Source organism: Osmia lignaria, chromosome 14 (genome assembly GCF_051020975.1).
Source record: "Osmia lignaria lignaria isolate PbOS001 chromosome 14, iyOsmLign1, whole genome shotgun sequence".
Classification (NCBI taxonomy): Eukaryota; Metazoa; Arthropoda; class Insecta; order Hymenoptera; family Megachilidae; genus Osmia; species Osmia lignaria.
In genome coordinates this window covers 2,741,191-2,763,842 of record NC_135045.1, presented here as the reverse complement: position 1 = coordinate 2,763,842, position 22,652 = coordinate 2,741,191, and the positions used below count along the sequence as shown (strand labels likewise).

General features: G+C 38.1%; 3 protein-coding genes across 21 annotated transcripts in view; 2 read left to right on the top strand and 1 right to left on the bottom strand.

The window, feature by feature from the left end:
• The first annotated feature begins 160 nt into the window (after positions 1-160).
• LOC143306067 (AMMECR1-like protein) lies at positions 161-2,367 on the top strand. Of its 3 annotated transcripts, none has more exons than XM_076692155.1 (4): positions 161-469; positions 1,063-1,173; positions 1,243-1,448; positions 1,593-2,363. In XM_076692155.1, the coding sequence occupies exons 1-4, from the start codon at positions 258-260 to the stop codon at positions 1,757-1,759; spliced, it is 696 nt and encodes a 231-aa protein (XP_076548270.1). In that variant the 5' UTR covers positions 161-257; the 3' UTR covers positions 1,760-2,363. The 3 variants fall into 3 exon arrangements, with proteins under 3 accessions (XP_076548270.1, XP_076548272.1, XP_076548271.1); XM_076692156.1 differs by lacking the exon at positions 161-469 and adding an exon at positions 492-644 and having other exon boundaries at positions 1,593-2,367; XM_076692157.1 differs by lacking the exon at positions 1,063-1,173 and having other exon boundaries at positions 1,593-2,364.
• Positions 2,368-2,909: 542 nt separating this feature from the next.
• LOC117607249 (transmembrane protein 126) lies at positions 2,910-4,334 on the bottom strand. Its single transcript, XM_034330720.2, has 4 exons — positions 3,821-4,334; positions 3,542-3,713; positions 3,321-3,449; positions 2,910-3,240 (listed from the first exon to the last, which is right to left on the bottom strand). The coding sequence occupies exons 1-4, from the start codon at positions 3,949-3,951 to the stop codon at positions 3,013-3,015; spliced, it is 660 nt and encodes a 219-aa protein (XP_034186611.1). The 5' UTR covers positions 3,952-4,334; the 3' UTR covers positions 2,910-3,012.
• Positions 4,335-4,760: 426 nt separating this feature from the next.
• The window catches only part of LOC117607241 (discs large 1), a 371,089-nt gene continuing 353,197 nt past the window's right edge, over positions 4,761-22,652 (top strand). For 4 of the 17 annotated variants that reach the window (XM_076692130.1, XM_076692134.1, XM_076692132.1 and 1 more), the window contains exons 1-2: positions 4,762-5,113; positions 18,429-18,509. In XM_076692130.1, coding sequence (XP_076548245.1) covers positions 5,092-5,113; positions 18,429-18,509 — 103 coding nt within the window. In that variant the 5' untranslated portion in view covers positions 4,762-5,091. Of the gene's footprint in view, positions 5,114-12,232; positions 12,388-18,428; positions 18,510-22,652 lie in introns of those variants that run through there. The other 13 variants (XM_076692125.1, XM_076692133.1, XM_076692131.1 and 10 more) reach the window with 9 other exon arrangements.

The following is a 22,652-nucleotide window of genomic DNA, read 5'->3' as shown; positions in this document are numbered from 1 at the left end:
TACATACAGCATAGTGGTTGTACAATATTCTATTCACACCAATAAAATGCAAAAAACGCTTACTTTTCGAAAGAAAAATGATTATTTTCTTAAACATAACGTCCCGCACTACAAATATGCTCGCCAATTTTCCGCTAACGGTGAGACCCCTAGCGGAACGCGTGCATAACTTAGCATCCAGTAGCAACGGATGAGCGAGATGTATGATTCGGAAAACGATCGTGTCCATGGTAGTTGAAAGAGTTAAGTAAGAAGATATGGCAGCTGGGTGTTGTGGAACGAAAAAGCAAAAATTGAATGATTCATCAAGTGTTCCGCGTAATAATATCGTAAGTTTACAAAATGGTATTCATATGCGGAACTCTATAATAGTTCAACCTGAGATGGGCTTTTATTGTTTCGATGTCCTTTACTGCCAATTGCACCAACTTGATCCACCAAAACCACCCAACTTCAGCAACGAAGCATTGTGAGTATATTTCATTGGTATCACTCTATATTCCATTATGTTCTATACTCTATTCTTGTAACCTTTGAATGATTCAATTCTTGGCTTCCATAAATTATTGCAACGCAGTGTTTGAAACAGAAATTTCAATATATTTTGTGGTTCTTACATATTTTTGCAGCGTATTTTATCAGAAGTATATGTTTACATTTCATATTTATTGTTTAAAATAATTATAATAATTTTTCTTTGCAATATCCCATACAAACCTTGGACTTTTTAGATCAATTATACTATTTCAAATATTTTTATATATATGTATGTTTAGCTGTGTGTCAGGATACTAAATAAAAACAATAGTTTCCTAGCCAAAAACACATACACATATATATATATATATAGCTTTATTTAATTATACTTTGTTATATCTGTAATTGCAAAAAAGAGTAGTATAATGTATGCATTCATTTATTTTGATATTTTTTGATTTTTAGTAATTTGTTATCTTAAAGTAATTGAAAAGTTGAAATTTTTCAATGATTTTTTGTGATATATAATGAAATTACTGTTGTATTAATTATATGCTAATGTAATATTTATATTCAACTTTGAAGCCCATTATTTGTAACATGGACTATTGGCAAAGATATGAGATTACGAGGCTGCATTGGTACATTTAATGCAATGCATTTACATGCAGGATTACGAGAATATGCTACCACTAGGTATTCAATACATAAGTATTGAAAATTATAGCATCTTTTGGGTAGTTTTAAATGTATTGTTTCTCACAGTGCTTTCAAGGATTCAAGATTTAATCCAATAACACTGGAAGAACTTCCACGTTTACATGTTAGTGTTTCTATACTTCGACACTTTGAAGATGGAACAGATTACTTAGATTGGGTGGTAGGAGTCCATGGAATTCGCATAGAATTTCATAATGAAAAGGGGAATAAACGAACTGCTACATATTTACCAGATGTAGCAATAGAACAAGGTTTGTATTTCAGTTTCAGAAGTGTATACTATTGCTTGGATTTAAGAATCAATATATTATGAACATTGTTCTTTAATGTTAAAATACTTATAATCTTAATGACAGTTGCAAATACTTTTTGAAGATAGAATTTGTTATGTTTAGGATGGAACCAGATTCAAACAATAGACTCCCTACTACATAAAGGTGGCTACAAGGGATTAGTCACACCAGATATTAGGCGTAGTCTGAAGCTAACTAGGTACCAGAGTGAGAAAGTGACTGTAAGTTATCAGGACTATATGACACGTTGGTATAGTCGAAGATGCTAGCAACTGCCTAGGGGTCCTATTCAAGGGCCCCCCCTTTGCCAAATATCTGGCAACATTTGTTGTCAAAATACATACACATTTAATTATTGTTTGCAATATGTTAATAATCAATATCATAATATAATGGCCAGTCAGCGATCATTCATTATGATAAAACCTAATCACTTTTCATTTATACAAGCATATATTACATATGTTAGTTTTCAGGCCATATTATGTATACAAAACTGTCCTATATTTTCAGGGAATTTTGTAGAATTTTTCTTTTTGTTAATATATTATCATTATAAAAAGTGTCTTCCTCTACAAAACCTTAGATTATGCTATGCAAAAAGAAAAATAACATTAGCAATAGTACAACACAATTTCTTACCATTTGTAGTGGTGCCTATTATATTTTCTGTGTTTCATCTTTATCTCCTTTATAATGAAATATGTTTGTTAATAAAGATATTAAACCCTAGGGCACAGTGGCGCTATTTTTTCAGAATTATTACTTTCAACTGAAATGTTAAACACAACTAAGATTATATTCTGTTTCAGTTTAAACATTCTCAAAAATTTTCGAACGATTTCGAGTTCTTTATGAATATAATTGTACTAAATATCTTTATTTACAAATTAGTATTGTTTATTTACCTTTCTTTCAATAAATTTTTATTGTTTAACTTTTTTTTTTTCGTTAACATTAAAGAAATATATGTTGTACTTATTACATTGACTTTAACTGTGATGTTAATGTTTCTATTTACATATTCTGCTCAAAATTATTTACAAATATAACTGCTGTTTTATTTGTAATAATGTATTTAGACAAAAATCTACGTTTTATTATCACTAATGAGTCGATATTATTAGCTATTTTCATTTTTTTTTCTTTTTTTTCTAGATTAATACAGTAACTACAAACAATACTAATTCAGTTATTTATGTTAATAACAAAAATTATTAATAAAAAGTGTTATATATTAAATGAGATTATATTTAATAACATGATTTTTTATGTAAATATTTTTTTTATATTTTTATTTGTAAAAAACTTGAACAGATCTTTTAGTAATTATATCTCCAATGTGTAATGTATAATTAAGCACTTATAATGTACATAACAATATACATTACATAGAAATTACATTTTTTATGTAAGAGCATTTATTTTCCTTATATATCAATACATGTACAAATGTGTATTAGACTACATATATAAATGTATATACATAAAATGTACTACATTAAGATGTTTAAATGTACCTTTATGTTAAACTGTTTTCACTTTGTTTTTCTTCAATTCGTTTTAAAATGTTTGCTATGTTGTTCATTTGTCCATGTTGCTTATAAACAACTAAACTAGCAATAACTGAATTTATACAAAATGCAAGTGAGATGTGGTTAATTGCAGGTTTAACAACATTCCACCAAAATCCAACAACCTGTTTTACTTCATATATGTGTGGAGTTCTTAATCCCACACTTCCTGCAATCTATGTTAGAATAAAAAGAAATGCTAATAATTCAAGCTTTAGTTAATAAAAGTACATATCAACAAATAAAATAGTCTTACCGCAAGATTTAGTGATGGTGCTAACAATAAAGGATACAATATTCCAGTGCCATTCAAGAGTAAACTTGCTTTCATTTCATAACATACTGGACACTGGTTTTTGTATAATAATATGTCATTTGTAATCAACTAAAAACAGTAATTGTAAAATTATTTTGTATATAATGTTGTTATAATATTAGTTTCTATTATAAAAGAATAGAATTTCCAAATTAACATACTAATTCGTGCCCTATTAATGCCATTCCTCCTGATGCTATCATTAAACCGAATGATGTTATAAATTGCCCAGTAGAACGTAACTTTAATTTACGTCTAAATATACTGTTAATCATTTGTGCAGACACAGAACTTGTTGTTCCTACAATGAAACTTCCATATTGTAATGCCATTCTTAAAAAAAAAAATTATGTTAATACTATCAGTGTAAAATTGTTTGTTTATTACATTCATTTGTACATATGTACGATATCGATATAACACTAAAAGAGGTTACATACACTTCATTTTTAGGTTCCCATTCATCAATTAATTTCTTTTGAACTTCGATAGCTTCCATTTGCGATAAATTTAAACCATCTTTTACATTTTGATCTATAAAAGTATCTTTCCTTCCAGGCACGAGTGCCATTGTAAAATTTTCTAAATCTTATTTTAGAGTTAAAACTACACGTACGTATGGGATTTGTTATACTAATAGAATATTAAAAGCTATAACTATAATATTATATGTACTTAATTTACAATCATTTGAACAATTTATGTATGCAAATTTTATCCAGAGGTAAAATTTTTTATTTAAAACAAGAAATAGAACGCAATACAAAAATGTTACAGTACTTCAATGTTTCTTATACAAACTTTTATCTCTTCGATCGTTAATATTAAACGTATTATATAGTTTTCTCTTTTATTCCAGTTATAAATATTTTAAATAATAATTCTACATTTTTTAACACTACACCTGATGACCTGAACACCGTATCTCTTTAAGAGCTATATTTTAATTCTTGCCATTAGATGGCACTGCTCAAAATCTTGACCGATCGCGACACATAGCGGGAGCTTAGGAAAGTGCGCTAAAGTTAATTTGAAACATGCCGTCGATATTCAAATATGATTTTTATCAATAATAAAGTAACGCGTCTCTTAAATCGACCTAAAAGTTATATTCTTTCCGTTTCATGATTCTAATAGAAGTGTTCGTGTCAAGCATCATTCAAAATTTTGTCGATACATCGTAAAAGTCGAGTAGGTGTATCTCGTGTGTATTCGTGTGTGTTCGTAAGGGGTTGGTTTCACAGGGGAGCGCGTTACAAGGAGATCTGACGTCACGCATGGTGCGATCGACCAATCGGAGGTGGCGTTCCTCGCGGCTAGTCAGTTTTCCGGCTGCTAGAGTAAGCGCGACGCCATATTGCCCGTGGCCGAGTGGTGGCGGTCTGTGTTTATATCCGTTTCGTTTTACCACGTTTCGACGGGCCACCGGGAGGTTTCGCGAGTGACGTGTCGAGTCGTGTACGAGTCTGTCTACGCCAGCCGTGAAACAGGTCGCCGATTCGCATGACAAATAGTGCGCGTTCGTGTAGTATCGTGGAGTGACACTACGTGCTTTTGTGCTACTCTTTTCCGTTTCTTCTCCCTTCTCCGTGAACTAGTGTGTGTCGTGTGTTCACGCTATCTCTCTCTTTCCCGTCGTGTCAACCCCTTTGCTCGTTACAACATTGTGTCTCGACGTAGCTGTACCAGGATTTATTGAACAGCAAGCAGAATGCCAGTTCGTAAGCAAGGTGGTAAGCTCTCGTATTCTATATCGAAACAAAAGCCTAACCCTCTGAAACTCGTCGATTCTGGGAGTTAAATCCTCGAATCGTCGAGGCGTGGGAGGGGCGGTTACGTACGGGTCACTCGGTCAGCTGTCATCTGGCTGTCAGTTGCATGCCTCTTTAATCTTTCTCGTTCGACATCGAACCTATTCATTTTTACACGAACGATCATTTTTTTTTCCACGTATCGGGTGGAAAACGCGTAATCTGTATAGGGTGCACGTTCTGTTCGTCAATGTTACGTGGAAACACAAAAAGGGATTCGTGAGCTCGTTGTTATTGTTAGTTTCTCTAGTTCGACCGCGAGTTGCGCACAACGCACGACCTTGAATTATACGGCTAATCGAGAGAGGTCGCGTGTTTACGGCTAACTTAAGATTACTTTCAACGTAACCCTGGACAGGATTATCCTGATACTTGTTGGAATTGCAACCACGTGTGTGCAGTTTAACTTGCTCCCATGATGCGTTGTTTTACAAACGCAACCGACCATTGGTACCGTGATAGAAGGTCATTGTTAAAGCTGATCAATCACGCGGTTTACTCGATTTCGTCTCGTCTATTTCCAAACGTATATTTGTTCATTACCTTCGCGTGGACACTTAAGAACGTATTCGAAGAACGAGGAAGTTGTCGAGGGTATAGGGAGAGGATTGACGGTTCCGCGTATCATTGTCATATCGATGTAGGCCAGTATAGAATGTGTTGCAATAATCAGACGGGCTTTTAGTTGTTGGTGTTTGGACTGGGTCCAAGAAAACGCAATAATTTCAGCTCTGGCGGGGCTCTTTTGCCGCGGTTATGCGACTAGCCACTCACGGCCATGGGCTCGGCCGTTCGTATGACGCTTCTGCTCCCGAAATTTTCTCTCTTTTTCCTTCTCACCTTGCTCACGATCATCCGTAACGCGTTTATTTTAGCTTGGAAATTAGCCGCCGTTAATTCCTATTTTAACGAACCAGCACAGATAACAGTTCAACTTTTCGGCCAGACGCTCTCTAAATTCCGTGAATTCTATGGAACACGTGCGTTTGACGGCAACTCTTAACACGTTTCCTGCTACGAATTTTAATTCGGTTAAATAATTAAGAAACGAAAACAGCAGGGTAACTCCGAATACTGTGGATATGGTTGTTGGTTGTAAGACACGTAGGAACTCTATTAAGAATACGATCAATTAATTTTCAAATTTAATCATGAAACATTGATCATTATAGTCAAAAGTAGCATGTTTTGTTACGTGAATTAAACGAGTAATCTTACGACCTATAACATTGCCACCTGTACCATTCAGAAAATTTCCATACGCCTTAGTAACGCGAATGGTATGCTATTATTCCAGTTACATTGTATATATGCTAAATATAACCCTGGCATTGTAGGGTAATGAGAATGCAACGTTCAATGAATACACCGTTTTCGTTATAAATAGCGAAACGGCTCCGTTCTTGCATAAACGAATGGAAAACGAATCTGATAGTTGAAAGAGGACTTTTCGTAATCCTGAATGCTCGTTGCCCTCTCGTGGGGATATACTGAAGATGAGTACTCTTTCGTAGCACGTGCCAGCAAGCACTGCATCCCCCGGTGCATGCGTGTCCGATCGATAGAAAGAGTTTTAAAACCGCTTCACGTCTTACAGATGAACATTTTTACCTTACTAAAGCTACTCGGAATTATATGATTATCGTTAATTCCATCGGAACGATGAATCTATATTAACAAATTTATCATACTTTTTACTATTATCTAAATTTGATCATTTCATTTTTGGGAACGAACAAACACTCGTGAAGCGAACGAAAAAGAATAATGTTTGGAACACTTTGCGAAGTAGGAAAGAATGGAAATGCAGGTACGATTCCGCATTGAAGCTCCTCTCGTTTGCGGGACAAAGTAGCGTGCTCCAAAAATTTTTGGCAACCGACCGAAACGTGGTATTGTTCGCAATGACCTATCGCGATGCTTCGACCGCTTCATTTAATATTTCCCACTTTACCGTGGCAGTCTGTTGACTTTTTTCTTTCTTTCCCTTTGCATCGAACTGATAAATGCAAACCCGATTCGTTTCCACGTTCTTCAAATATTCCACTAAATTGAATTCATAACGTGAATCACCGGTGATCATTTCCTTGTCAGATATGAAATAATCACTCGTACGAGTAATATTCATACCGTTCCTCGACCTCGTTTCCTCTGTTCGTGTAACCTCCTTGCTCAGTTAATTACACGGTTCACCTTAGAAAAGCTTCCGGTCGCGAAGTCGCGTTGAATGGTCGCAATTAAATTCGCCCCTCTTTATCTTCGTTTCGAAGTTATTTACAAATCGGTGGGTTTGGTTGCCGGTTTCGCGAGCAGCAACGAGCCACGGGTTCAGATGCAGGGCTTTTCAGCGTCCCGAGACGACCGCGAAAAACTTTTCTGCCTCCGTCAGGCCCGTAAGACGATACGCGAGCGAGCGAGCGTGCAAGAGGCCTGCCAACGAAGCCTATAGTTTTCAATTTCTGCGGTGCAGGCGTTTCGTAACCAAAGACAAGGAGCAAAGCAGAGGAAGAGGGATAGGGTCAAGGATGATTTATGGGTCGGTGATTCGCTTGCCCTGCTAACTCGCAAAGCTTTTATGCATACCGATGTATGTACATTTTATATTCCCACCCTCGCTTTTTTACCTTTCTCCGCTGCAAAGCCGCCCATCTAAAGGTGCAACGTTTTGCCGGGAATTCGCGAAAAGGGTTGATTTTAATGGGACACCGCTTGCCAAGGGAACCAAACTCGTGGTACCTTTAGTTTTGATGAGATTGTTGCTAGAAAGAACATTGAAGGAAGTCACACTTGTGCTTAGATGCTTATTAAAATTTACAATTAACGTTCTATTATTGCATATTACGTGTTCTTCATTCAGTACTTTTAGTTTTGTTTTGATTTCAATATTTACGAAATACGTATGCCGTAGTTGTACCGTGGTACGTTTTCGTGTACGGGTCTGGTTTTGGTACGTAAATTCGCAGGAAGTTGGTATTCGAGCACACAGCCGTGATATATACGAGACAGAAGTGATATAGGACGAAAGGGGAGACAGCGTGGCTGATAATGAGAGCAATGAATGGGAAGTGGAGCGAGAGTTTATGTACTTACTCTTCTCGCGGAGATGTGCTCACCGTTTCGTAGAAACCATCCATTTACTTACATCTCTTCTATACCATTCCATATCCGCTACCGGCGTTTTAGATCCTGCATCGTATCCTTTGTTCGATCCTGTTTGGTCAAGCTATTGTTTCTACGATACTGGTCGATTTGCTGGGAACGAGAAATATCTAACAAAGAATCTTTTATTTATTACATTTTCATTTTCTTTTATTCAATCCACTAGTTTCGCGTATATCTTGGATTCCAGGATAGAATTTATGGAAAATGATAATTCAGCAAAATTAACATTCAGTTTCATCTTTCCTCGCTCGGCTATTTTAAAGTCAAAAAGGTGTCTGTTTGACTACGTAATGAAATTCCAGCGAAAATTTATCAGTGACCTACATATCATTGAACACTTTAAACATCTTCGGTCATTCAAATATCTCTGAGAAAGTTTCCTATCAAAACCTCTCGACTAGTTTGAAATAAACTACACGGATTTCGAATCGATCGCAGCCAACAGGGATTTCGAATACGATTTCGTAGAAGCAGAAGATAGCCGAGGAACGAAACAACTGACGAACGCGTTTAACTTATTAAGTCGTCGATAGCGAGTCGGTCCATGCAAGGTAGACAATGCGAAGAATTAAAATATGCCGGGAGGCGAACGCGGTTGAACGTAGGGCGACATTAAATTGGATTCTGGTAGCTTTAGGAACAGCAATTCGCAGCTGCACATGTATGTCGTTCGGCGAAGTTCCGGTGAAACAATTCGCGGTGGCTTCCGGTTGCTGTAAAGTTCCCAGATATTTCATGGTATTGGTTTCTGCCGCGAACCCTCTGCGCACTGGGTTAACCCGGCTCGTTAATGTTACTTCGAACTGTGTATGCAGATTGTTCCTCGTTTCATGTATTTTTTTTCCTTCTCTTCAATTCTACCATTGTCGTATGTTTCTCTTTTTTGCGCACTGCTAGTAGAAAGTTTGGAGGCTGGAATTTTGATTTTTAAGAATCAGAGCAACGATGAACTACAACTATGCTAATTGACCATTGCGATATTAAACGGAGATTCGATCGATCGTCGTTAATTAACCTTGTCGGGTGTAATTTATTTCCATTGTTTCGCAGCGGTATTTCTGAGCGGATTTATCTTCGATTTAGGAGAGCAGTTAAATAATTCACACTCGTGATCCATTCATTTCCACCGCAGACTTTGTATAACTAGATTGACGATAGAAGATTTCTAATAAATATTTCTTATTAGGTGTAAAAAGTAGATAATTTGTTTTTCTTTCAATAGTAAGAAATTACATTGGAACTAAATGACGAAGATTACATAATATCACGATTCTCTCGTCGAGCACATTAAACGAATTGGAAAGGATCCGACGTTTCAGCGTCGAGATTATCGAAGAAAAATTTCAGAAAATTTCTCTGCTGACTCGGCTGATTCGTCGTAATAGATTTCGAGTATACCGGAATATTCAGCAGAGCGGGTACACCGTACCTGTAGGAAATTTGGTCCGATGATTGCGTACACGTTAATGGCCAAACGCGTTCGCCAACGAGAATTGTCGATTAATACCAACCTAGGGCTTCGGTCAGTTGATAGAATTATTCATGTTGTAGATATTGCACGTAACGTGGCCTGCTCGTAAGTCTAATTGTGTCCGGGAACATGTGCACGCAAGTCGAACGATGAATTTCAATAATAAATAATACTATTAGGTTGTGCAACTGCATTCGCCTTCTCGTCGTTCATTTTGTTTCAAAGCCATTGCCATAATAAAATACAGTACACTTTGCATTCGATCACTGTCTTTAGCTCACATGTTTGAAAGAACTTAAAATTTTATCATATCCAAGTTTTATCAAAAATTAAAGGGTGGTACTTGATTAATACTGGCTATAAGAAGGGATGCTTTCCTTGTGTTGTACACTTTAATCCCCATAGAGGGGTGGAAGGAAAGGAGGGTCAAGATACCGGACGTATTATTAGCTTGTCGTAATTATCGACTTATATCGGTGCATGGTATGCTTGGCGTTAATGAGCAGTCGTTGTTGCCAATTAGTATCGATAGATCGAGTCTGGCGACCACGTTGGGTGTTCGTGACGTCGAGTGCTATCAATTCTCGTGTCGAAATCAGCCAGTCTGTCGTTGGATTGTGTTGTCCGGATAACACGCACGTTCAAGCCGGAAGTAAATGTAATTGAAACGTTCTACATTATTTCTGGAGTTCATATTTTTCTGACCCAACAAGCAGGATTCCTTTTTTTCTCTTAGCAGGGGAAACGAGTATACAGAGGGTGGTTTTTGAAAGAAATTTCACCAAATACCAGGGGTTAATATTTCGTTGATCTTGGTCTAGCGATTTAATAATATCGCAGCCTTAATTGCATACCATCCTCTCTCGTATTTTGGCACGGTCTGGCTATGAAAGTAAACTAATATGCGTATAATATTAAAAGATGCATGCGCGCGAGCAATTTCGTCTGTATTATTGCATAATTTTACACGCGGGCTAATATTAATTTCCGTACGTATATTTATGCATAGCTTTACTCAAAATTTATTCGTCTATCCTTCTAACAATTCTCTTATTGTACAAACATCTGGCATAGGTCATTTGTAAATTAAAATCATCACCAAATTAGGGAGCAGGTGATTCGAAACGAATTTAGAGACTTTAGTCTTATTTTTACCTGTACAATACATTGACAAAGTTCTGTATAAAACATTCGAACCAACGAGTGTCTATAAATGACGTGGGGCACACAGAAGGGGGTGGGTGCACCTGTATAGGTGCATCTTTACGTATGACACACAGTGTACAAATACAGTGGAAGACACGAAGAGACGCGATTCTTCTAATGTGGGACGCAGCCGAGAATGCTAAATTTAGGGTAGGTTCGAGCAGTCGATTCTCGAATCGTGCCCACGCACGTCGCAGGTGCGTTTATCGAACATTTTAATCGCTTTTCCGTGTGAACGAATCTAACGAAAGTTCGCCTGTGTTCTCGTGTTTCTTCGCCGCTTAACCCAACGAGACAACCGCGTTTCCCGGCTGTATTATCCTCCTATCGTCGTCTGCACGCGATTCGTTCGAATATCACCGTGAAAATCACGATTCATTCGCGAATAATTTCACGTGTCACGTGTCGTCGAACCGACACCACGTGTAGAGGCGTGACAATACAAATAAATAGGAAGCGGGTTGGCATTCAGCCAACGCGCGCCATTATCGGCTCTGAAATTGGAAATATATACCCGAATCGAGACGGATAATCGTGGGAATTAACGAATAATCTTTAGCTAATTGTTTCGATCAGCTGCGTCCCTTGATACGAAAATTATCCTCTTAAAACGCTCCAGTTATTATCATATTATAATTTGACGAAGTCAATTATACGTACATAGAATCTATAAAGGACAATTATCGGTAGAATTTAATTAACAAAAATTAAAGCATTGTTAAATATTTTCCAGATAATTATTTTAATTTCTGCTAAGAACAAAATAGAAAATAGATAGTATAAAGGGGAAATATCGTTCTAAAAATTTTTACAATGTAAATTAAAGACTGTTGAAAAGTATATTCGATTGACGTAACGTATGTTTTGAGTTACGTGTGACGACATGTTTCGACTGTGTTGGAAATGTGACCAGTGACTATATACATCGTCTACATGTCTGATGACGTCTTGTGTATCTCGAGACAAGATTTTTTTCAGACGTGTCTCGTTGAGTCCACTCGGTATCTACTACGGTCGATGATCTCTGTGCTCGTTCTTTGCTACTTTCTTTCAACCCTTTAACAAATTCTAGTAGATTCTAGAACACGTGTAACAATCGGAAGAAGAATATCAATTTGTATAGTGGACGATAGACATTTATTGTAAAATTTCGAGTAATCGAGTAATCGTAAGGTGCAAAATTCGAATTTGAAGAGTTCTCGCGAAAGATCGTTTGCTAATTAGAAACTGTTGGGTGACTTTGTAATTGCGAAGATGTGGCTACCCGTTATTTCTATCTTGTGGGCTATCGTGAACCTGATGCAACGTAAGCTTACCCCGAACGGTGCAGTGTATTCTACGCTAGATGAGACAGCAGGTAATGCAAGCTTCTGGTATTTCGTGGAATTCTGTAAGAAGATTAGTAACGATTGCATGGAATCCTTAACAGCAATTGATACGCTGATGCCCTCGAAAATCCTTCCAATTAGTAATTGTATTTTCAATAAATCTGGTATATTATTATTTCTTTCCAGTTAAACAAATTTTCATAATTTTATTCCGTGCTATGTCTTCGAAAAATTAATTTCAGTTCTATAAAATAATAATTGAAAAGGGTAGGTAGGCGAAATGCATCGAAGCATAATATCTCGTGGCAGGAAAGTATCAATCATTTCCCTAACCGGGATTTACGAGCATTTCGAATATGCGATATTGCGTTTCATTGGTTTAGGTATTGATGAAAGTAGTTATGCGCTTTCTGTCGCGATTTCGGCGCCCGTTCATGATTTATAGGATTCGCTGCAACGTCGTATCAGGTGCCGTGGAATTTGTTACAGACTGGACCACCAATTCCGCATACCGAATTAGATAATTAATTGGTAGATAACTGAATCGGCGGAATGCTTTTCGCTATACCCATTATCGTCAGATTTATGTTTCGATAATCGCCGAGTTCCGTGAGAACGATTCGAACATTTGGAAACTCGACTGTTTCGCACGAAGATTAATTGCTTTCTGTAGCTACTGTTTGGCAAGACATTTAATTGTAGCCGATGTAAAAATAGAAGTGAAGACGTTTCCGTCTTAGAATTTCGCTAGAAATTAGATCTGTTGTACATTTGAAACAGGAAGCTATGAATAGATTAACAATTTGATTGTACTCTACCAGTAGAAGATTCATACGAGATGCATAGATTCACGAAGAGAGTTCGTTAAGTAGATTAGCATAACCGATATTCTGAACATTCTGTACTCTAATCACATAATACAATTCCATTGTTAAAAACTTGAATTATTATCACGATCGAGACGTGACTATGAGATTTGGCACGGTGAAAAGTTCGAAGAAGCTCACCACCTATGAATTACTATGATCGAAAGCTCCTGAGGATTTAACCAATAGAAATTGGCACGGCAAACTGCCGCGTTCTCGCTTTCCAAATAGAATCAGGAAAACGAATTAGCATCGTTAAAACTGTTACATTAACGTGGATGGAGATCGAAGACTGACGATTGTCTTTAGATCTTCAAGAGAATTCTTCTCTTTCTAAGATCTTTCCCATCGGTTCGTTCGTTCTTCACAATCAGCCTCGTTCACCAGCGCTTTTCTTCTTTCTCTTTTTCCCGCCCGTTCATCCGCGTGTCTGTTTGTCTTCGAAATTTGCTCGGGGTTACCCAGACATGACGTAGATGGCCGCTATTCTGGTCATCGGTGTGACGTCGTGCTCAGGGTGTTCAGAAATAAACTCGAGTGGCAAGGTGCTACTCGTTGCGCGGCCTCTTTCTCTCGTCCACCTCTTTTAACCTCCATTCGTCACTGTCTTTCCTTTTGGCCCGCGGTGATTCGCGACCGATCCGACGATTATTGTGTCACGGACAAGCATCAAAGCAGAAAATTAACGGACCAATTTAAATTTGTCCCACCGTTGTTCCGTAACACGACGAATAAACGATCCACGAGTTCCTTGAACCGCTGGATCCTGCCTAGACAGACACAGTTTCTGTCGTTGAAACGATTAATAAGTGCATACATAGTTGGCAGACGATGGTGTAACCTTGCACCACATTTCGAACTTGTTAGCACGAATACCTTTCAATCCCTTTCTTCGATTTCTTCCACGATTCAATACTTATCCTAATCAATTCGAAGCTTCAAGTTTAACGAATTCTCATTATCAATTGCCAATTGTAGCGAGCTATGCATACATCGTACTGACGATTCGAACAGTCGAAAGTTACGTTTGTTTATTACTCCGTCTGGCGCCGAGAGAGCATCGACACGGTTGCTAGTGGAACGCAGAATTTAATTATATCCTCGCATTTCGTTCTCATGGATTTTCACGCCGATCTTATGATCGAACGATTCCGAGAAAATCGTGAATCCTCTTTTCCCTGAAGGGCAGTGTTTACAAAAGGATCCGTAACCAGTGTTCACTGTAACACTGTTCGGAACAATCGAAACAGTCGGAAGTTAGATGTCTGTTTGCACGATGTAAACGAGCGACTCGTGGCGGCGAGAAAAATTTAATTAGAGACACGCGATTCACTTTCACGAAGCTGCGGTCGGCCTTTCTTTCGTCGGATAATGAAGTAACGCCGCCAGGCTAGGCACTTGTGGTTACCTTCCAAGAGAGAGAGAGAAAAATGTGAAAGAAAGGGTTGGAAAGAAGGGCAGAAGGTTGAATCTAGGTATACCTTCACGACTTTTCTCTATTTTCCCTCGTCTAGGCGAACGACGAACGCTTTTCCGCGAGCCGCTGCATCGATCTGACTTTTTCTCCTTACTCTTCCTCATCTTCTTCGTCTTCTTCTTCTTCTTTAGCTTTTCTCTTCGTCGCTCCTTCCGTTTCCTCTTCCTTCATGGCTTCGCTCTTTTTTTCGATTTCCTTCGTTCTGGCCCCGGACGTAAATACATTTCCGCATGGAAAGCGGCACTTTCAAACTTTCGCGACCCTTTTTCCACGCATTTATCTTTTATCCTTGTAAATGCGGTTGCTCGCCTCGGCATCGCTTGTCTTTGCTCCTCTTGTCTCACCTCGCTACCTGAGAAGAATAGAGATTTCCTTTCTATTCCCCTTTTTCCACGGGGTAGCGAAGCTACGGATAGGATAATGGAACTATTTTAAGCAACGATGGCTTCGTCCTTATCTTCGGTGCTCTTTGTTTTCCACGGTTTTCACTTTGTTCTTTAGCAGGCGTTAAACGACGCTCGTTAGCATAGGTGTTCGACGATATAATTTTATACATAACAGTTGAAAGGGCTTTCAAAACGATGTTCGCGATACTTTAGATTGCAATATGTTTTATTTTAATTAACGTTTCATAGTTATCGAAATGGGTGTAGAATTAAATTTCATCAGTAACTCTGATGGTTTTCTATGCAGTGTGTATTCTATTTTTTTCCCAAACATTGGAAAATAAATGGTAAAAACATACAAACTGAAAATCGATATCGTTCGAATTGCTCGGGTATTAGTATTTGATTTTGTAACGTTTCTGGATATTTTTACAACGCGAAGATATTTCCAGCAATAACACGTAATGTTTGACGTACGGAACGATGTTACGCTCTATATATTTATTTTCTTCTCACCACTTAGCCTGGTTGATTTTCACTGGTAATTAGGTTCGTGTATGTGGCCATCGAACTAGCTTACTAATAATCGACTTTCTTCTTTCGCCGGGATCAACATTTTCGAGCTGATTTTACCGACGGTGAATGTTTCTCTCTTCTTTGTTAGAAGCTGAATTTTTGTCGTCAACGCCGACAAAGCTTTCCCTTGTTCACGAGCTTGCCTGTTTCGCATCTTCGCATCGGCGGGTTTAATACCGCTCTAGGGTTAACGGGCTGTAGTATGAAAATATTCCTTTGCAAAAGCACGGATGCGTCCGTGGGAACGCGCTTTTCAGCCTTCCGTTCTCGTCCTCATCTCGAATCACGAAACGCAAACGTTTAATCGTTGAACTACCCGCGTTGCTCCACTTTCGAGATTATTTTACGAAAAGAGGAAAGGAAAACGAGAATATTTGTGACGGAAAGATCCGTTGTTTTTCCATCAAGAGTATTAAAAAGTTAATTTTTTCGCTCAACGAAGCTGTTAGCTACCTTAAATTTAATTAAAAAGCAAGAAATTTAAGTATTACTATGATGCGGTTACTGAAAGTGCTATTTTTGAGGTCCCTCTTTAATTTATATTTTCTCCAAGCAAGGTCTAAAGCAGCTAAGCAGAAAAAATCATTAAACAGTCACACAAGAAGGTCTAAAGTAACCAACTAAAACTCTACCCCGTGAAATTTTCTTTCAGTTCTTCGAAAATATTAAATCCTTAATAACTTCCTTATTTACTCTTAAAGCAATTAATCATTTCAGAAAAATCATAAGAAATTTAAATTGACTTGAGAATTCTGATTTACTGTATTCAAGACGCGGAAGCAGAAACATTTTATCTTTCATTCGTTCAATAATAGGATAGTTTAACAAGCATTCATTTCGCACGACGAATAAATTTCAAACTCGACGAACTTTCCTTCCATTTCCTACATGGTTTACCCGGGCCAATTCTTCGTTCGTTTTTGTACGTGATCTTTGTGCAAACGTCGAGGCACATCGGTTCGGTAAACGTCGGAATAATTTCTGACTTGGTAAGAGTGAACTCGCCGGAAAGTTTTTATCCTCATCGTTTCCCACCTCGACGATGCTGCACACGTTTCCACGGAAATTTCGAGCTTGTATATTTTATCGTTCATTTTAATTCCTGTATCATACATAAGGAACGTGCCTTGCTTACCGCCGTTCCAAAGTTACGATCGATCACCTTCCGGATGAACTGTTTTAATCCATAAAATGCTTTTCTAACGTTTTGATCGAGGGTCTGAGAAATAATCTCGACGGTCAGAGGAAAATAATATGAAATCTAATAATATATTTAGGGAAACAATTTCAAATAAAAACACGACGAGTAACAAGTTCATTCGTTCGGAATAGAGATACTTTTTGTAGGTTTCTCTCTGGTACTTCACTGTCGATGTCCTCACGGTTCAGTTCCATCTTCGAGGAACAATTTTCGAGGAAATTGTAAGACCAGACCTAATTAGTTTGCCTTCTATCGTACAGGTAAGGTAGAGAATAAATTCGTACCGTCTAGCTTGGTAATAATCGAATGTAGGTCAACCGTAAACCCTAATCTCAAGAAAAGTGTATCACTTTTCAATTATGCTTTTACTCTTACATATTTATTTTATAAAGTCTAGTATTTTAAGTGTATGTCGGGCTATACACGGTTATTTCTACTGTGCCATTCAACCTTTTCAAGAACGACAAGATCTCAGCTATATATCTTCCTTTATAATCTAATATCTTTCAGTTCTCATGTCATAAAAGATATTTTACAGTCCATTCTGTTTCAAGTACACTATCGTAAATTCTTTTCCAGCTATTACCTTCAGATTCTCAGGTTCGCTGACAAAATTGATTTTGATTTTACATTTACTACGGCAAAGAGAAAAAGAAAGTAGATACGAACGTAATCAAAGATAAAACGAGGCGGTTGGCCAGGATATCTATCCCGGTCTCCAGTCGTTCATTCCCAGAAAAATCGAGAGAAGGGATCTCATTACCTCTCGTCCGGATATAACGTCGTTCTCCTTTGACGCCAGTGTTCGATGGATTCACTCGGTGCAACCTCATAAACGTTGAAAATAGGTCAGGAATAAAGTTGTTCCTTGCTCCCTTTGTATCCGCGGTATTGCAATAACCTATGTTGCTAAATTCCATCTTAATTTCCTCATGCTTCCTCGGAAAGTTTGCTCATTAGAAACTGATAACAGTTTTTTAACTTCCGTACAAATCCGCTTTCCGAGATAAGAATTATCGAATTATCCTCGTTGCTAGACTAAGAAGAAGAAGAATTCTACTTTTGTTTACGATCGTTCGACGGTCAAACTCTTTTGTATACAAGATTCGCAAGCTTAACTACGAAAGTTTCACTAATTTTCCCGTGTTTCCACGTTGATGGATCTTGCTTAGAGATCAGAACAGCGGTGGTAGGAGGCGAGAGGTGCAGGGATGCGGTTATATCACGTTTCGAGGCGATAAAACCACTAATTGTTCACAGGGAAGCTTCGCGTCGCGCTATATACAGACTCGTACTACTGAAACACCAGCTACGGCAATGCGTTTAATCCACCCGCGTGAAATATTGCGATAGTTTTCAGGCAAACGAGCCAATTTTACCGAGTGACTCTGACGAACGTAGTTTCACACTTGTATTAGCCGGTATTAATCCCTGAAACCGGCTCAAAATTCAACTCTTTTTCTCTTCCTCCAGACATTGATCAAACGCTTCAACTACCTTTGTCCCGTGCATTTTGTTACAAAATAATCAATGAAAATACTAATCAATTGTCTCTCTGTTACAGGTGAGTTCGACCAGTTTTTCGGGTGCGACAACACTGATATCATCACAGATTTTGCGCCTCGTCCTGCACGAAAGCTCGCAGGTAGGAGAAATATCATTCGTTTGTTTAGTTTAAAAAAAAAAAAAAAGCAAAGAAACGCGTTATCTAACGGATCCATTTGCGAAAGTGTTCGTACGCGAAAGCATACGTTTTATGAACACTTTTCACGTTGGAAATGTTGCAAATATTCGTTCGAGGGTAAATGTATAAGAAAAATAATTCTTGGAAGCGATCGCATTGTTTGACCAGTAAAGAAAAGCACGCCGGAAACGTTGGTAACCGGTCAAGCCGCATTGCTCTCCATTGCAGTAAACGCATACATATGCGATCTTCCTTTGTATTTGTACGTGTGTTGTGCACGTTTGTTCGTGTTCGCGGCACAACGATTGGAACGATAGGTTCATGTGAGGAATGGTGCTATTAAATTTGACTGCAGTCGCATCCTGCGGCTTTGCACTTCCTCTTGCAGGCTACGCAACAAATCTGGAATGCGTTGGTATAGTGCACTCACTTTGATTGCATTCGCTTTGTTGCTCTTTTCTTTTTTTTTTTAGCAAGTTCGGTGCTTGCGGCGCCTGTCGAAGGCACCGCTTTCGTTGAATAAAAAATAGTTTGCGGTTTAAAATTACGGCGAATCGTAGATTTTAATTTGTTACTTAGATTATTAATACTATTAACATTTTTTATCTTCACGAGTTACAAATGATAGCAAGTAACGCTGGTAAATTAGAAAGATCAGAAGGGAAATAGTTCCAATATAGGGAATTGTAGAAGTAGAAACAAGCATGGGAACTGAGATGTGTGACAAGGGAAACTGCAAGATATCCAGCACGGTTATAGGAACGAATAAGGTCGTAGAAAGGAAACTAGAAAACGTCACGCGAAACGCTTCCAATTTCTTTCGTTACATTTCCTTTTCCTGTAGTGGTGATAACAACCGGTGCCATGGATCTTATTTCACAATCTTCCTGGAACAGTGTGTCGTTCGAAGAGCGATGATTTGCCAAGTCAGCTTCCCTTTTCGTATTTGCTCAAAGAATCGACGAATTTCCTTCGTATTTTCACACAAACTTTACTACGATTCGGCTTGAAATTGCCTTTCGAACGTAATCTCAGAATTTGTAAACATTCAAATCTTCGTGATGAAATTTTCAACGAAGTGCTTACCTTTGATACTGCTACTTCAATATAAATACGTATTTAAAATGTTATTCGACGCTTTAATTTATGCGATCCGGTAGTTCGAGGACGTCATTTCGATTCGACGAAGTTAATTTGCGGGAAATAGAGTTGTAGACGTAGAAATTGCCGGGTGCACCGGCTCGTTAAGTTAAATACACGTGTGCAGTCGCGAAACGGCTTGTACGGTGCCGCAATTGGTGTTCCCTTGATGTGCAGCTCTCGTTTTCATGAATATTCATCCCTTTTCCCACTTACGAACGTCGTAAACAAGAACCGCCGTTATCTTCTTCGGACGAAAATTTTTCCATTTTCGCTGCGCCAAGTTCACCGGTAATTAATGAACATCCACTTCGCGGTACGAACGGTCAAAGAAACACTCGAACCTGTATCCCGTTGTAAACATCAATTTAATGTAATCTTTGATGCATATACGTATAACGAAGAAGAGAATTAGGTACATCGGGGATTTGAGAGTTTCGAATCGAGCCAACGAGTATGGTGAAATAGTTAATCTGGATGAGCTCCAATAATTCTGCCAAAAATGGTCCCTTCTGACTTGGCTAAATTCCATGTTACAGATTTAAATCGACGTTTTATTAGTTGCAATATTTCGGCTCTTAGCCGGAATCACGAGATTTCCCTGTTAATTCATGGAGCAGCTTGTAAAAATGGTGAAAAAGTCGGATATCTTTTAACTGATGACAACAAGGACGACTGGTAACCGCGTTCCCCAGTGTACACACTGATTAATGAGACGATTATTTAGTCGAGTCAAGGGGCTAGAGAATGTTTTTACAGTCTCGGAGCTTGTAGGGAATAGCTTAACCGCGAACAAACCAGCTAAAGCAAAAAAAAACACCCTCGAACAAAGCTACAGATTATGAACCTTAAGGGTGAAACGGTGCACAAAAAGTGTGCTCGGTTAACACCTTGACTGTTCCGAGGGTCGCTGATGACCAACGGTAGAAATGAAATATAATCGAATAATTAAACGTACAAAAGAAAAGTGTAACTTTGATAATCTCGTTGATTTATTTTCTTGCCGTAATCGGGAAATTCTGTCGCGTTTATTTTATCCATCGCGGGAATGTTAATGAAGGATACAGACATTTTTCAAAGTAACGCGACAAAGGAAACAAATAACGACGAGTTTAGCAAGTGAAGCGAATTTACGAGCTCGAAGTTTCTCATATAATGTTGTGGTCGTCGCTGTTGCAAAGTCATCGAAGCGCAAATAAGTCTGTAACTTTATTATAACGTCACGACCGAGGCGATGTCACTTCGTTGCTGTTAAACAATTATTCTAGTATAATATCCTACGTAATTACAGCAAACTACTTAAACAGTATCTTCCAGGAAACAGTACATCCATGAGAGCAGGTAACACCGTCGAACGTCTCGTGATTACCTTTAACCCTCGGCTGATAAAAAAGTTTTGCTAGTATCTAGCAGTTCGTAATTTTATTAGATCGTCAAAGAATTAAATTCCTTTTTATTCTGATCTTCGAAATTTCTTATTCGATGGTTAAAATCTTCGTTACGTTATCGGACAATTCTGGAAATGAAATACACTATATAGCGACTCTTTAGAGGTGGTTAATTTCGCCCACGCAGAATCGTCGAATTAATTTGTGGCTCCGAGTGTCTCTCGGTTGTCATGTCAGCGTTGGCCCCGTGGGTGGTCCTTTTGCTTTGTGCTCAACCGTCTCGTGACAATACACCTATTTAGTTGCACCGTTTCCAGAGGCTCTGTTTGCTACTATTTCACCCTCAAAGGTGATACTACGAAAGCAGCTGTGGGTTCACGGTTCATTCGTGGGTTACAGTAATTCTGGTTACGTTAGTTTCGACTGTGAATCGCTGTATTCCCGTTTCCTGGTAATAGATTAATTATTCAGGAAATTCTCAAGAGTTTAATTCACTCGTTTATCTCTTAATGTTCCATCCCAATGTTTCTTTCGATTTCATTTAGATGACTAATGGGAAAGGAGGAGAAAAAGAATTTAACTTGTATAATTTTTTTTCTTTTTTTTTTTTTTTTAATTGGAATAAAATTTCACGATTGTGAAGAAATTGTTGACGAAACTAAAGGGTAGATTGTAACGAAGTGAGAATATCATCGTAAACTGCCGTGGATGCAATTTGCTGGCCACGAGGCACCAGTGCACTATTTACTTGGAAACAATTTAGGTTCTGGCCACCGTGGCACAGTTCGTATACGTCATTGTCGGAGCGAAGCGATGCCACGCCGCATCTCACCCATCTATGCTCCTACGAGGTTTCTGCTTCTTTTTGTTTCTTTTCTCGTCAACTTGCGTGACCTTTTCCCATGGCGCGTACTCTTTCATCGTTAAACTTTTCCCATAAACTTTTCATGAATTTATTACCTTATCGTTCTTATCTCTTCAACTAATTCCCAAGAATACTTGGTGTCCCCTATTTATTTAGAGAGAATGATTGATTTTGTCCAATCAACTCGACGGCGAAATTTATTCATTTATTTATCTACCATTGAATGTAGTTTTAGTACTTTTATCAATATCCCGATGCAGTAATCTGACGGTCTCGGTTTCGTTGAATTTACTTGATTTATATTTTCACGTCGAATCGATTCGTTTGATATCCGAATAATTCTCTCCGTTTCCTCGATATTTCCCCGTAGAAATCGTGAGTGATAACGTTGCGTGGTTTTCTTCCATCGACTATTCGGTGCTTTATGACCCTGCTCGTTTTTATTTCTGACTTACGATCAGAGTGTAAGCTGATTCATTTATGAGCAAGAGGAGAACGTTTTCGGGAGACGTCTGGCTGTCTAACTATCGACAGAAAATCGATTTCATCTTATCGAGCCTTTAAATATCCCTTTGCTTTCTCTATCGTGCCTACCTAGCTCTTGGATATTCTCGATTTAGAAGTCTTCTTGAAAGCTGGGTAGACGAAGTAGAACGAGAGATTGCAAAGTTCAAGTGTAATTCAGATTCAGCGATTTAAAGTTTGGAATAT